The 15,873-nt window shown below is 41.6% G+C and overlaps 1 protein-coding gene across 3 annotated transcripts in view; it reads right to left on the bottom strand.

The window, feature by feature from the left end:
* LOC138854636 (uncharacterized) overlaps window positions 1–12,519 on the bottom strand; it is a 41,542-nt gene extending 29,023 nt beyond the window's left edge. The window contains exon 1 of one of the 3 annotated variants that reach the window (XM_070098897.1): window positions 12,311–12,519. In XM_070098897.1, the coding sequence (XP_069954998.1) occupies window positions 12,311–12,328 (18 nt within the window). In that variant the 5' untranslated portion in view covers window positions 12,329–12,519. The remainder of the gene's footprint in view (window positions 1–12,310) is intronic. The other 2 variants (XM_070098898.1, XM_070098896.1) reach the window with 2 other exon arrangements.
* Between the last annotated feature and the right edge of the window lie 3,354 nt (window positions 12,520–15,873).

The raw sequence follows: 15,873 nt of genomic DNA, 5'->3' as shown, positions 1-15,873 counted from the left end.
GCAACACCAGGCACACTTAGTATAATTCTGCAACACCAGGTACACTTAGTATAATTCTGCAACACCTGGTACACTTAGTATAATTCTGCAACACCAGGCACACTTAGTATAATTCTGCGACACCAGGTACACTTAGTATAATTCTGCAACACCAGGTACACTTAGTATAATTCTGTGACACCAGGTACACTTAGTATAATTCTGCGACACCAGGCACACTTAGTATAATTCTGCGACACCAGGTACACTTAGTATAATTCTGCAACACCATGTACACTTAGTATAATTCTGCAACACCAGGTACACTTAGTATAATTCTGCAACACCAGGTACACTTAGTATATTTCTGCAACACCAGGTACACTTAGTATATTTCTGCAACACCAGGTACACTTAGTATAATTCTGCAACACCTGGTACACTTAGTATAATTCTGCAACACCAGGTACACTTAGTATAATTCTGCAACACCAGGTACACTTAGTATAATTCTGCAACACAAGGTACACTTAGTATAATTCTGCAACACAAGGTACACTTAGTATAATTCTGCAACACAAGGTACACTTAGTATAATTCTGCAGCACAAGGTACACTTAGTATAATTCTGCAACACAAGGTACACTTAGTATAATTCTGCAACACAAGGTACACTTAGTATAATTCTGCAACACAAGGTACACTTAGTATAATTCTGCAACACCAGGTACACTTAGTATAATTCTGCAACACAAGGTACACTTAGTATAATTCTGCAACACCAGGTACACTTAGTATAATTCTGCAACACCAGGTACACTTAGTATAATTCTGCAACACCAGGTACACTTAGTATAATTCTGCAACACCAGGCACACTTAGTATAATTCTGCAACACCAGGTACACTTAGTATAATTCTGCAACACCAGGTACACTTAGTATAATTCTGCAACACCAGGTACACTTAGTATAATTCTGCAACACCATGTACACTTAGTATAATTCTGCAACACCAGGTACACTTAGTATAATTCTGCAACACCAGGTACACTTAGTATAATTCTGCAACACCATGTACACTTAGTATAATTCTGCAACACCAGGTACACTTAGTATAATTCTGCAACACCAGGTACACTTAGTATAATTCTGCAACACCAGGTACACTTAGTATAATTCTGCAACACCAGGTACACTTAGTATAATTCTGCAACACCAGGTACACTTAATATAATTCTGCAACACCATGTACACTTAGTATAATTCTGCAACACCAGGTACACTTAGTATAATTCTGCAACACCAGGTACACTTAGTATAATTCTGCAACACCAGGTACACTTAGTATAATTCTGCAACACCAGGTACACTTAGTATAATTCTGCAACACCATGTACACTTAGTATAATTCTGCAACACCAGGTACACTTAGTATAATTCTGCAACACCAGGTACACTTAGTATAATTCTGCAACACAAGGTACACTTAGTATATCCCTTGTACTGTGTCTTGACAATTGAAAAATGGTCTGCTGATATCGACAAGATGTAGAAAAAAGACATTTATATACAGTTCGGGACATTTATTTGAGGAAAAGTTTCACCACGAGTGACTTCTTCAGCCCTAATATTTTGCTGAAAATTGTATAAAATACCGACATATTGATGATTAAGACACATGTGCAAGAACTGGGTGTCTTGTTTATTGAAACATTTCGCCTACACAGTAGGCTTCTTCGGTCAAATACAGAGGCAGCAGATGTAGTAGTGAAATAAAAATGATGCAATTAGTCCATCAGCCCGTGTGTGTGTGTGTGTGTGTGTGTGTACTCACCTAGTTGAGGTTGCGGGGGTCGAGTCCGAGCTCCTGTGTGTGTGTGTGTGTGTGTGTGTGTGTGTGTGTGTGTGTGTGTGTGTGTGTGTGTGTGTGTGTGTGTGTGTGTGTGTGTGTGTGTGTGTGTGTGTGTGTGTGTGTGTGTGTGTGTGTGTGTGTGTGTGTGTGTGTGTGTGTGTGTGAGTTCATTACCTTTGTAAATTGTGAGTTCATTACCTTTGTAAATAGTGAATTCATTACCTCTGTAACTTGCTCAGCTATCAAAACTTTGGAGTCCAGTCCCTGGACCAATTATGTACCTCTGTAATCTTTTGACTACCGCCCACAGGATGGGTATGGGGTGCATAATAAACATATTAAACTAAAACTAAACCTTAGAGAAATAGTTTTTGTAGTGATCAGTCTCTCAGCCTGGAGACGATTTCTGCTCCATCGTCTGGAACGATATGAAGCCGAAGTTTAGGTTAGGTTAGGTTTATCAGGAAATAGGACAAGTGTTTCGTGACGCGGGTTTTAGTCATATGATGACCCGCAGCTGGAGCTTTTGGTCATCTGACCGAAGCCTTCCACTGGCTTACGGTTCACCTCTTTAAAAAATATAGTTATGATTATAACAATTGTTAATTTTTGTTTTAAGCTGATGCATGAGAATGGCGTCTTAAATACTGTCGAAGATGAGGTGGAAGATTTCGAAGATCTCCACCTTCAGTCCTATTACAGAGATAACTAGGAACGAAATCACTCAGGCTAGATTATTAGTTAAGGAAGAGGATTTACGTCGGCGAAAGTGGATAGTCTGCCCTGATTGCTGGTGTCAACACTATCCACCAAAAATCCGGTAGTTACACTATATCTAAATTGCTAATCAACAGGGTACTACCCATTCTAGAGACCGCTGTGACATAATGTTAACAGGTCCTTCTCATTACTACTATTACTATTATTATTATTATTATTATTATTATTATTATTATTATTATTATTATTATTATTATTATTATTATTATTATTACTACTACTATTACTACTGTTACTACTATCACCACCACCCTCTCGCAGCTTACCACCTGACTCCGGCCACTATATATACTCGTTATTAGTTATCTCTATTTTAGGACTGAAGAAGTCACTCGTGGCGAAACGTTTCTCTGTACATAAGTGTCTCTTTCTACACACTTAGCATAATTCTGTAACACCAGGCACACTTAGGATAATTCTGTAACACCAGGCACACTTGGCATAATTCTGTATCACCAGGCACACTTAGGATAATTCTGTACAAGATACACTTAGTAAGCTTTTGTAACACTAGGCACACTTAGTAAGCTTTTGTAACACTAGGCACGCTTAGTAAGCTTCTGTATTTTGTGACACCAGGTACTCTTAGCAAATTACTTACCCTTTAAGGGGTAGGTGCCTTGATGCCGATGACGACTCTTGCTCCAAGGAACTGGAGGCACTCTCTTGCTTCGAATACGATTGCTATGATCCCTACGGATTTAGCGCTCCCTCGTAAAGGTAATAATAATTGTAAGGATATACTTGATACAAAGGAACGTGTGACAGCTTCGGCAGACTCACAATCATTGGTCAATGATCTCAGTGTTCACACTTGGGTTAACCGGTCATGGAGGTATATAAACAGAATTAAGCTTAACAAGACTGATCACACAGAATCAATCCCAGCTTTTCTCAGCGCTGGTCATGGATCATAAAAACCGGAACTCACCTCCAGACGAATCAGTTGTACTCTCTGTGTCAATAACATTTCCCTGCACCATGGGGCACGACTTCTTTCCAAATCACTCTCTCTCTCTCTCTCTTTCTCTTTCCCCCCCCCCCCCAAAAAAAAAAAATATTAAATCACAACCAAAACTTCGTCTTGAAGCCAAGCACGATGGCTTTACTTATATCGATGGCTTTACTTATATTCCCGGCGGGTGGAAACATTTCGACACGTTTCCTTACACCTGTTGTCCTGTTCACCTAGCAGCAAATAGGTACCTGGGTGTTAGTCGACTGGTGTGGGTCGCATCCTGGGGGACAAGATTAAGGACCCCAATGGAAATAAGTTAGACAGTCCTCGATGACGCACTGACTTTCTTGGGTTATCCTGGGTGGCTAACCCTCCGGGGTTAAAAATCCGAACGAAATCTTATCTTAGTCACATACCACTCTCTTCCACGGCTCTGCTCACCTACCCATTGGTGCAGTAGATAGTGGTATTCTTGTCATATATTGAAATGTTTTTTTTTTTTCTGTATCGAGGTGTTTCTGCCAAGGACGAAGATCCCCAGTCTCAGTAACCCCCTCACACTTTCCATGATTCTGGTCAGTGATTTTGCTTGCTTGGAAGTTTTTGGCATGCAGGTTGTTGCAGTCGCTTTAAATTCAACGATTCTCTATAGAAATTATAACATGTGTCAATAACTGGGATTCTGCTCTTCAGACTGAACTGTTTACTATATTCCTTGCACTTAAATGCGTCCGTATATCTATAGCTGACACCATAACTGTAACTAATTCTTTGTCATTCATAAATGCAATTGTGTCAATTGTGGTATGCTTGTGTATGGCAGGATTGTAGACCATAGAGTCAGAGTACACTTATTGATTCCATCACTCGTCTTCAAATGCATAATATAACTGATGGACTGGCAAAGGCATATGTCTTCAAGGAGGGAGTGGATTACAATCTTGGACTGTCAACAAGTAGTTTGAACACAATACGAAAAAAACTCCGATAACTTGAGGCTGAGAGTAACACCAGTCAATCCATATATACTCATTTTATTATGCAGGAGGTGCCACATGTTTCTGGCAGATGCAACAAAAGCATCAGACTCTCGGATGTCACTATTACCTGTGGGAGGCTGCATCACCAGCTGATGCAAAGATAACCAAGTGAAGGGATTATGAGGCTAAGGTCGCAAGGGATTCAAAGATTAACCTTAAAGGATTCTTTCAGGTATACAGAAGTAAGATAGGGACAAGATTGGCCCACTTAAGAGTAACTCTGGTCAGATCACTGACAGTGATAAGGATATGTGTGAAATTCTAAATACCTACTTCCTCTCAGTTTTCACCCAGGAAAATACTAGCGATATTCCTGAAATAATAGATTATGTAGAACAGGATGATAATAAACTATGTACGATTGCGGTAATTAGTGACATGGTCCTCAGACAAATAGAGAAACTAAAACCTAACAAATCCCCAGGCCCTGATGAATTGTTTGCAAGGGTGTTAAAGGAATGTAAAGAGGAACTTAGCATACCTTTGGCTAATCTTTTTAACATATCACGACAAACTGGCATAGTGCCTGATAAGTGGAAAATGGCGAATGTAATACCTATTTACAAGGCAGGTGACAGGTCCTTGGCTTCGAGCTATAGACCAATAAGCCTTACCTCCATAGTGGGAAAATTTATGGAATCAATAATTGCCGAAGCAATTCGTAGCCATCTTGACAGGCACAGATTGATTAATGAGTCTCAACACGGTTTTACAAAGGGGCGTTCCTGTCTTACGAATTTACTAACTTTTTTCACTAAGGCGTTTGAGGAGGTAGATCATGGTAATGAATATGATATTGTGTATATGGACTTCAGTAAGGCTTTCGATAGAGTTCCACACCAGAGGCTATTGAGGAATAGGAGGAGAAATTTTTTCCTGGGTAGAGGCATGGCTGACAGATAGACAGCAGAGAGTTTGCATAAATGGGGAGAAATCAGAATGGGGGCACGTCACAAGCGGTGTTCCTCAGGGGTCAGTGTTGGGCCCGTTGTTGTTCACAATTTACATAAATGACATAGATGAGGGAATAAATAGCGACATAAGCAAATTTGCTGATGACACCAAAATAGACCGTCCAATTCATTCTAATGAGGACACTAGAGCACTCCAGGATGATTTGAATAGACTGATGCAATGATCGGAGAAGTGGCAGATGCGGTTTAATATTGACACATGCAAAGTTCTAAATGTTGGACAGGTAAATAACCATGCCACATATAAACTAAATAATGTAGATCTTAATACTACTGATTGTGAAAAGGATTTAGGAGTTCTGGTTAGCAGTAATTTAAAACCAAGACAACAGTGCATTAGTGTTCGCAAAAAAGCTAACAGAATTCTTGGCTTCATATCAAGAAGTATAAATAATAGAAGTCCTCAGGTTGTTCTTCAACTTTATATATCCTTGGTTAGGCCTCATTTAGACTATGCTGCTCAATTCTGGTCACCATATTACAGAATGGATATAAATGCTCTGGAAAACGTACAGTGGAGGATGACAAAGATGATCCCATGTATCAGAAATCTTCCCTATGAGGATAGACTGAGGGCCCTGAATCTGCACTCTCTCGAAAGGCGTAGAATTAGGGGGGATATGATCGAGGTGTATAAATGGAAAACAGGAATAAAGGGGATGTAAATAGCGTGCTAAAAATTTCCAGCCAAGACAGGACTCGCAGCAATGGTTTCAAGTTGGAAAAATTCAGATTCAGAAAGGATATAGGAAAGCACTGGTTTGGTAATAGAGTTGTGGATGAGTGGAACAAACTCCCGAGTACAGTTATTCAGGCTAAAACGTTGTGTAGTTTTAAAAATAGGTTAGATAAATACATGAGTGGGTGTGAGTTGGACCTGACTAGCTTGTGCTACTGGGTCTGGTGCAGTGCTCCATCCTTGAGTGGAGATGATCAGACTGGGTGGGTCATTGGGCTAATCCGGGGGGGACATGGACCTGCTCCGCATGGGTCAGTAGGCCTGTTGCAGTGTTCCTTCTTTCTTATGTTCTTATGTTCTTAAGACTCTGCCAGATGAACTGGTGTCTCACTCTGCATCTTACTGCTTGATGAAATATGACTGGGAAACCCATACTGTGTGATGGAATATGAGAGGACAGACCCATCCTGTGTGATGTAACATAGCAGACAACCTATCCTATGTGATAGAATATGACAGGGAAACCCATCCTGTGGGACTACCATACAAAACAGGGTAGCAGCCCACTGCTGATATATCCAATTTTGTTTAACAATATAAAAGACTGAGCTGACTTCTGTTCAATTCTTGAAGTCAATTTCAATAAATGTATTTCTAATATATATTGTTGTTTTAAGCTTCACATTAACATTATCATAACTGATGATATAAAGAGAGAGAGGAGCTCACAGGAGGAGGCAGCAACGTTACCCCCGAATAATGGTAAGCCAGTGGAAGGCCTCGGTCAGATGACCAAAAGCTCCAGTGGAAGGCCTCGTTCAGACCAAAAGCTCCAGTGGCGGGTCATCATCAGAAAACACTTGTCCTGTTTCCTGACCAATCTTACCTAACCTAACCTAGTATTTCACAAGTACACAGATAGGATACAATTAATGATATATTCTGATAACTAAGCGTTATGCAATTATTGTGAACGAACTACTCACTGCATATTTTTTGTGAATTCTTTTTGAAATACCTCTTACGAAGTTACTATATATAGCGAAATTTTTCGTAAATAAGATTGAAAAGCAATCAAAATTTCAAAGTGCGTGGAAGGATTTTCATAGAAGGTAAATATTCCATTCTCCATGAACTTTTTTCAAGCACATTTACTAGTAACTGTACTACAGAGAGAAGCTTCATAAGAGAGCTGAAATGAATGTGTCGAGCTGAGTGTAGAGCTGAGAATGTTGAGCTGACGTGTAGAGCTGAGAATGTCGAGCTGACGTGTAGAGCTGAGAATGTTGAGCTGAGAGCGTAAAGCTGAGTCTGGAAACGTCAGTTTTTAAACTGTCGAGCGAGTGATAAGTCAATATATATAGCTTGTATTAGAGGCCCTGGTATCTTACTAGACCCTGGTATCTTACTAGACCCTGGTATCTTACTAGACCCTGGTATCTTACTAGACCCTGGTATCTTACTAGACCCTGGTAGCTTTGCTGGAGATCCTGGTATCTTGTTGGAAACCCTGGGATTTTAATAAAGAACCTGGCATCTTACTAGAGACCCTAATATCTTACTAGAAACCCTGGTACCTCGCTAGAGGCCCCTGAGCTTGGTATCTTGCTAGACTCTTGTATCTTGCTAGAGACCCTGGTATATTGCTAGTGACCTTGGTATATTGCTAGTGACCTTGGTATATTGCTAGTGACCTTGGTATATTGCTAGTGACCCTGGTATATTGCTAGTGACCTTGGTATATTGCTAGTGACCTTGGTATATTGCTAGTGACCTTGGTATATTGCTAGTGACCTTGGTATATTGCTAGTGACCTTGGTATATTGCTAGTGACCTTGGTATATTGCTAGTGATCCTGGTATATTGCTAGTGACCTTGGTATATTGTTAGTGGCCGTGGTATATTGCTAGTGATCCTGGTATATTGCTAGTGATCCTGGTATATTGCTAGTGATCCTGGTATATTGCTAGTGACCTTGGTATATTGTTAGTGGCCGTGGTATATTGCTAGTGATCCTGGTATATTGCTAGTGATCCTGGTATATTGCTAATGACTTTGGTATGTTGCTAGTGACCGTGCTATATTACTAGTGATCCTGGTATATTGCTAGTGACTTTGGTATATTGCTAGTGATCCTGGTATATTGCTAGTGATCCTGGTATATTGCTAGTGATCCTGGTATATTGCTAGTGACCTTGGTATATTGTTAGTGGCCGTGGTACATTACTAGTGATCCTGGTATATTGCTAGTGATCCTGGTATATTGCTAGTGATCCTGGTATATTGCTAGTGACTTTGGTATATTGTTAGTGGCCGTGGTACATTACTAGTGATCCTGGTATATTGCTAGTGACTTTGGTATATTGTTAGTGGCCGTGGTATATTGCTAGTGATCCTGGTATATTGCTAGAGCCTGGTACATTGCTAGAGCCTGGTATATTTGTAGAACTTGGTATATTGCTAGAGCCTGGTATATTGCCAGAGATACGAGACCGCACTACCCACAATTTGGAAGATACTGGGACAACGTTTCGCTCTGTAGAAATTTATCAAGTTAGTAAGTTCATGTGACTCACGTTTAGTGTACGGAGGATCGAGCCTCTTTTCATCCCTGTGTTAAACATTTCTAACTTAACCTTATGCGCACCACACCATAAGAACATAAGAACATAAGAACGAAGGAACACTGCAGAAGGCCTACTGGACCATGCAAGGCAGGTCCAAGTCTCCTACCGGCTTAAGCCAATGCACCCAACCTAGTCAGGTCAGGTCACCTTGACTTAAGGGAGGAACACGGCAACCGTCCTGGTAGCACAAGCTAATCAGGTCCAACTCACACCCACCCACATCCACTCATGTATTTATCCAACCTATTTTTAAAGCTACACAACGTTCTGGCCTCTATAACTGTACTTGGGAGTTTGTTCCACTCATCCACAACTCTATTACCAAACCAGTACTTTCCTATATCCTTCCTGAATCTGAATTTTTCTAACTTAAAACCATTGCTGCGAGTCCTGTCTAGGCTAGATATTTTCAGCACACTATTTACATCCCCTTTATTTATTCCTGTCTTCCATTTATACACCTCAATCATATCCCCCCTAATTCTACGTCTTTCTAGAGAGTGCAGATTCAGGGCCCTTAGTCTATCCTCATAGGGAAGATTTCTGATACATGGAATCAACTTTGTCATCCTCCTTTGTACATTTTCCAGAGCATTTATATCCATTCTGTAATACGGTGACCAAAACTGTGCAGCATAATCTAAATGAGGCCTAACCAAGGATGTATAGAGTTGAAGAACAACCTGAGGACTCCTATTATTTATGCTTCTTGATATAAAGCCAAGGATTCTATTAGCTTTATTGCGAACACTTATGCACTGTTGTCTTGGTTTCAGATTACTGCTAACCAGAACTCCTAAATCTTTTTCGTAATCCGTAATATTAAGATCTACATTATTTAGTTTATATGTGGCATGGTTATTGTCCTGTCCAACATTTAGAACTTTGCATTTGTCTATATTAAACTGCATCTGCCACCTCTCCTACCACTGCATCAGTCTACTCAAATCTTCCTGGAGTGCTCTAATGTCCTCGTCAGAATGAATTCGACGGCCTATTTTGGTGTCATCGGCAAACTTGCTGATGTCGCTCTTTATGCCCTCATCTATGTCGTTTATGTATATTGCGAACAGCAGGGGGCCCAACACTGACCCCTGTGGAACACCGCTCGTGACGCTTCCCCATTCTGATTTCTCCCCATTTATGCAAACTCTCTGCTGCCTATTTGTCAACCATGCCTCTATCCAGGAAAAAATTTCTCCTCCTATTCCATGTGCCTTAATTTTCCTCAATAGTCTCTGATGTGGGACCCTGTCAAAACCCTTACTGAAGTCCATGTGCACAATATCATATTCATTACCATGATCTACCTCCTCAAATACCTTAGTGAAAAAAGTTAACAAATTCGTAAGGCAGGAACGCCCCTTTGTAAAACCATGCTGAGATTCGTTGATTAATTTATGCTTTTCAAGGTGGCTACGAACTGCCTCGGCAATTATTGATTCCATAAATTTTCCCACTATGGAGGTTAGGCTTATTGGTCTATAGTTTGAAGCTAAGGACCTGTCACCTGCTTTGAAAATAGGTATCACATTTGCCATTTTCCACTTATCTGGCACCATGCCAGTTTGTAGTGATATGTTGAAAAGATTAGCCAAAGGTTTGCTAAGCTCCTCTTTACATTCCTTTAGAACCCTTGCATACAGTTCATCAGGGCCTGGGGATTTGTTAGGTTTTAATTTATCTATTTGCCTAAGGACCATGTCACTTGTGACCCTAATCGTGCACAGTTTATTATCGTCCTGTTCCACATAATTTATCATTTCTGGAATATCGCTGGTATCCTCCTGTGTAAAAACTGAGAGGAAGTATGTGTTAAAACTTCTACACATTTCCTTATCACTGTCAGTGAGCTGACCCGAGGAACTTTTGAGTGGGCCTGTCTTGTCCCTGATCTTACTTCTGTATACCTGAAAGAATCCTTTTGGGTTAGTCTTCGAATCTCTTGCAACTTTAACCTCATAATCTCTTTTTGCTTTTCTAATTCCTTTTTTTTTTATTTCTCTCTTTAACTGAATATATCGATTTCTTAAATTGCCCCTTCAGTGTCTACCTACTGAGGCTCGCAGGACCCTATGTCTAGCCCTTATACAATGCCATATGGATTACGCTTGCTCTTCTTGGTACTCTGCCTTCACCCAGAACAAAATCGTAAGATTCATCCTGGGGCTGGGACCAAGAGAACATGTAGGCCAGGATGAATTACAGCAGTTGGATATGCTGAATGTTGAAGACAGAGTAAAACAACTGAAGCTAAATCATGTTTATAAAATTGCTCACGAACAGTGTCCAGAATATCTTGCTGTCAATTTTGTCAAGGTTGGGAACCAAAGCAATCATAGTACTAGGGGGAGAGAGCACAACTTTGTAGTACCCACAGTCAGTGGCCAGGCTTCAAACACCTTTTATTGTACAGCAATAAAGGAATGGAACAGACTACCCACAAATGTCAAGGCCAGTCATAGCTTGAACCAGTTCAAGAAGACTGCCAAAAAGTGTCTGATGAATGAAGCAACAGAAAGGGAGGGGAATGATTTTCTATTTTTTAGCTAAAATACGTGTAAATTTTACCTTATCCCTAGTAATGACCCTCGTATTGTAGATAGTCGTAATGACCCTCGGGTAGTAGATAGTCTTAATGACCCTCGTATTGTAGATAGTCTTAATGACCCTCGTGTAGTAGATAGTCTTTTTAGTATGATAATAAGATGTTATCTTCATTATAGAATAATAAGAAAATATTATAACCTTTATATTATAATAATAAGGTAAAAGGACCCCAATGGAAATAAGTCACTCTGTCTGACTTTTTTGGGTTATCCTAGGTTCTCTACACATATGCTGCTATGTATGATAATTCTATGTAACTGTATTGTGTATACCTGAATAAATTTACTTACTTACTTACTTACTTACCCTCTCCTCTTTTGATTTGCCTATATATGCCTCTGTTTTGACCAATTAGATATTTTAATCTATTGTTCATCCATTTAGGATCATTTTTGTTTGATCTGATTTCCCTATTTGGAACATAATTTGACTGAGCAGCTAGAACTATGCCCTGGAAAGCGTCATATCGGCATCCATCACCACCTACCTAACCCTTAGTCAGGTCATTCCAGTTCAGTCCACCTAAGTAATTTTTCAGTCCTATGAAATCAGCCAATGGAAGTTTACTATTTATCTAATATAAATTAGCTTAATGGACCTCCACCTAGGCTACGTTGGTGTCCGGAAAAAGTCACTGGAAAAAAAGTCACATTATATTTATGTTAGGTTACGTTAGGTTAGGTTATGACTCTTTTTCTGTGAATTTTTCTGTGATTTTCTGTGACTTTTTCTGTGACTTTTTTCTGTGAGTTTTTTCCTGTTACTTTTTCCCTGGAACCGTCAAGTTACAGTACAGTAGTGGAATCTTACCTTGCTTAGCCAGACCATGATGATTCTTGTTCCACTTCACGTCCTGGTAACTCTTTGTACTTCACTTCCTGACCGCTTGTTCCACCTCACATCGTGTTGACTAGTGCTCTACAGCACTGTTATTGAGAGGAGACTGTGCTGGACAGTATACCAGTCAGACAATACTATGTAACTGAGGAAACAGGTGATAATAGTGATAGTGACTAGTGATATCTCGCCCTTGCCTGTCACGAGGCTATCTCACTTACCCTTGAGTTAAATACTGCTGATAACACACACACACACATACACACACACACACACACACACACACACACACACACACACACACACACACACACACACACACACACACACACACACACACACACACACACACACACACACACACACACACACACACACAGGAGTTCCGGAGTGTGTACCTCGATCGAGACAGAACACAGGAGGAAAGGAAGACGATGAAAGAGAGAGTTCAAAAACGAAAGGAGAAATGGGAGGAAATGAAAAAGGAGAGCAGAATAACCCAGGATCAAATGGAAGGACAAACACACACCCCAGAAACACCTGCAGAAGGACTCCAGCCACGACACCCCCAAGGCAACTGAACAATCCAAACCAACCATCACACACCGATCCCTCTGTTTCCACCCCCCGCACCACAGTTACAGTATTAGAACAGAAGTTGAAGGTTTGGTACACAAATGCAGATGGATTAACGAATAAACATGAGGAATGGCAAGAAAGAATCAATGAGAAGTCCTCAGACATCATAGCAGTTACAGAAACAAAACTCACGGAGACAAGAACAGATGCAATCTTCCCACCAGGATACCAGATCATGAGGAGAGATAGAAGGGGCAGGGGGGAGGTGGGGTTGCTCTGCTCGTAAAAAACAGATGGAAATTCGAGAAAATGGAAGGCATAGATGAGACGGGAGAAAGAGACTACATAGCAGGTACACTTCAGTCTGGGGAACACAAAGTGGTCATTTCAGTGATGTATAATCCACCACAGAACTGCAGGAGGCCATGAGAGGAATATGAAGAGAGCAACAGAGCAATGGTGGACACACTTGCTGAGGTGGCAAGAAGAGCTCATTCCAGCAGAGCAAAGTTGCTGGTTATGGGGGATTTCAACAACAGGGAGATCGACTGGGAAAGTCTGGAGCCACATGGGGGTCCCGAAACATGGAGAGCCAGGATGTTGAACATGGTGCTGGAAAACCTCATGCACCAACATGTTAAGGACACTACCAGAGTGAGAGGGGAGGATGAACCAGCAAGATTGGACCTTGTGTTCACCCTGGGCAGCTCAGACATTGAGGACATCAAGTATGAGAGTCCCCTAGGAGCTAGCGACCACGTGGTTCTGTGCTTTGAATACATAGTAGAGCTGCAAGTGGAGAGAATAACAGGAGTTGAATGGGAAAAGCCTGACTATAAAAGAGGGGACTACATAGGGTTGAAGAACTTCCTGCGGGAGGTCCAGTGGGACAGAGAACTGGCAGGAAAGCCAGTAAATGAAATGATGGAATATGTAACAACAAAATGCAAGGAGGCAGTGGAAAAGTTTATTCCCAAGGGCAACAGTAACAACGGGAAGACCAGAATGAGCCCCTGGTTTACCCGACGGTGTAAGGAGGCAAAAACAAAGTGCAATAGAGAATGGAAAAAATACAGAAGGCACAGAACACACGAAAATAGGGAGATCAGTCGCAGAGCCAGGAATGAGTATGCACAGGTAAGGAGGGAGGCCCAGCGACAGTATGAAAATGACATAGCATCGAGAATCAAGACTGACCCGAAACTGTTGTATAGCCACATCAGGAGGAAGACAACAGTCAAAGACCAGGTGATCAGATTAAGGACAGAAGGTGGAGAACTCACAAGAAATGATCAGGAGGTATGTGAGGAGCTGAACAGGAGATTTAAGGAAGTTTTTCAGTAGAGACATGAAGGGCTGTGGGAAGACAGCACAGAAGGGAACATCAAGAGGGAATATACCAACAAGTGCTGGATGACATACGAACAACTGAGGAGGAGGTGAAGAAGCTCTTAAGTGACCTTGACACCTCAAAGGCGATGGGACCGGACAACATCTCCCCATGGGTCCTTAGAGAAGGAGCAGAGATGCTGTGCATGCCTCTAACCACAATCTTCAACACATCCCTTGAAACTGGGCAACTACCTGAGAAATGGAAGACAGCTAATGTAGTCCCCATATTTAAGAAAGGAAACAGAAACGAGGCACTAAACTACAGACCTGTGTCTCTGACATGTATTGTGTGTTAAAAATCCAAAGTCATGGAGAAGATTATCAGGAGGAGAGTGGTCGAACACCTGGAAAGGAACAAGATTATAAATGAAAACCAGCATGGGTTCATGGAAGGCAAATCCTGTATCACAAACCTCCTGGAGTTTTATGACAAGGTAACAGAAGTAAGACACGAGAGAGAGGGGTGGGTAGATTGCGTTTTCCTAGACTGCAGGAAGGCCTTTGACACAGTTCCCCACAAGAGATTAGTGCAGAAGCTGGAGGATCAGGCGCATGTAAAAGGGAAGGCACTGCAATGGATAAGGGAATACCTGACAGGGAGGCAGCAACGAGTTATGGTACGTGAAGAGGTATCACAGTGGGCGCCTGTTACGAGCGGGGTCCCACAGGGGTCAGTTCTAGGACCAGTGCTATTTTTGATATATGTGAACGACATGATGGAAGGAATAGACTCTGAAGTGTCCCTGTTCGCAGATGACGTGAAGTTGATGAGAAGAATTAAATCGGACGAGGATGAGGCAGGACTGCAAAGAGACCTGGACAGGCTGGACATATGGTCCAGTAACTGGCTTCTCGAATTCAATCCAGCCAAATGCAAAGTCATGAAGATTGGGGAGGGGCAAAGAAGACCACAGACAGAGTATAGGCTAGGTGGACAAAGACTACAGACCTCACTCATGGAGAAAGACCTTGGGGTGACCATAACACCGAGCACATCACCGGAGGCACACATCAACCAAATAACTGCTGCAGCATACGGGCGCCTGGCAAACCTGAGAATAGCGTTCCGATACCTTAATAAGGAATCGTTCAAGACACTGTACACTGTGTATGTTAGGCCCATACTGGAGTATGCAGCACCAGTCTGGAACCCACACCTGGTCAAGCACGTCAAGAAGTTAAAGAAAGTACAAAGGTTTGCAACAAGGCTAGTCCCAGAGCTCAAGGGAATGTCGTACGAGGAAAGGTTAAGAGAAATCGGACTGACGACACTGTAGGACAGAAGGGTCAGGGGAGACATGATAACGACATACAAGATACTGCAGGGAATAGACAAGGTGGACAGAGATAGGATGTTCCAGAGAGGGGACACAGGGACAAGGGGTCACAACTGGAAGCTGAAGACTCAGACGAGTCACAGGGACGTTAGGAAGTATTTCTTCAGTCATAGAGTTGTCAGCAAGTGGAATAGCCTAGCAAGTGAAATAGTGGAGGCAGGAACCATACATAGTTTTAAGAAGAGGTATGACAAAGCTCAGGAAGCAGAGAGAGAGAGGACCCAGTAG

Source organism: Cherax quadricarinatus, chromosome 65, assembly GCF_038502225.1.
Source record: "Cherax quadricarinatus isolate ZL_2023a chromosome 65, ASM3850222v1, whole genome shotgun sequence".
Classification (NCBI taxonomy): Eukaryota; Metazoa; Arthropoda; class Malacostraca; order Decapoda; family Parastacidae; genus Cherax; species Cherax quadricarinatus.
The sequence above is the reverse complement of the archived record's forward strand: the minus strand, read 5'-3'. Positions and strand labels throughout refer to the sequence as shown.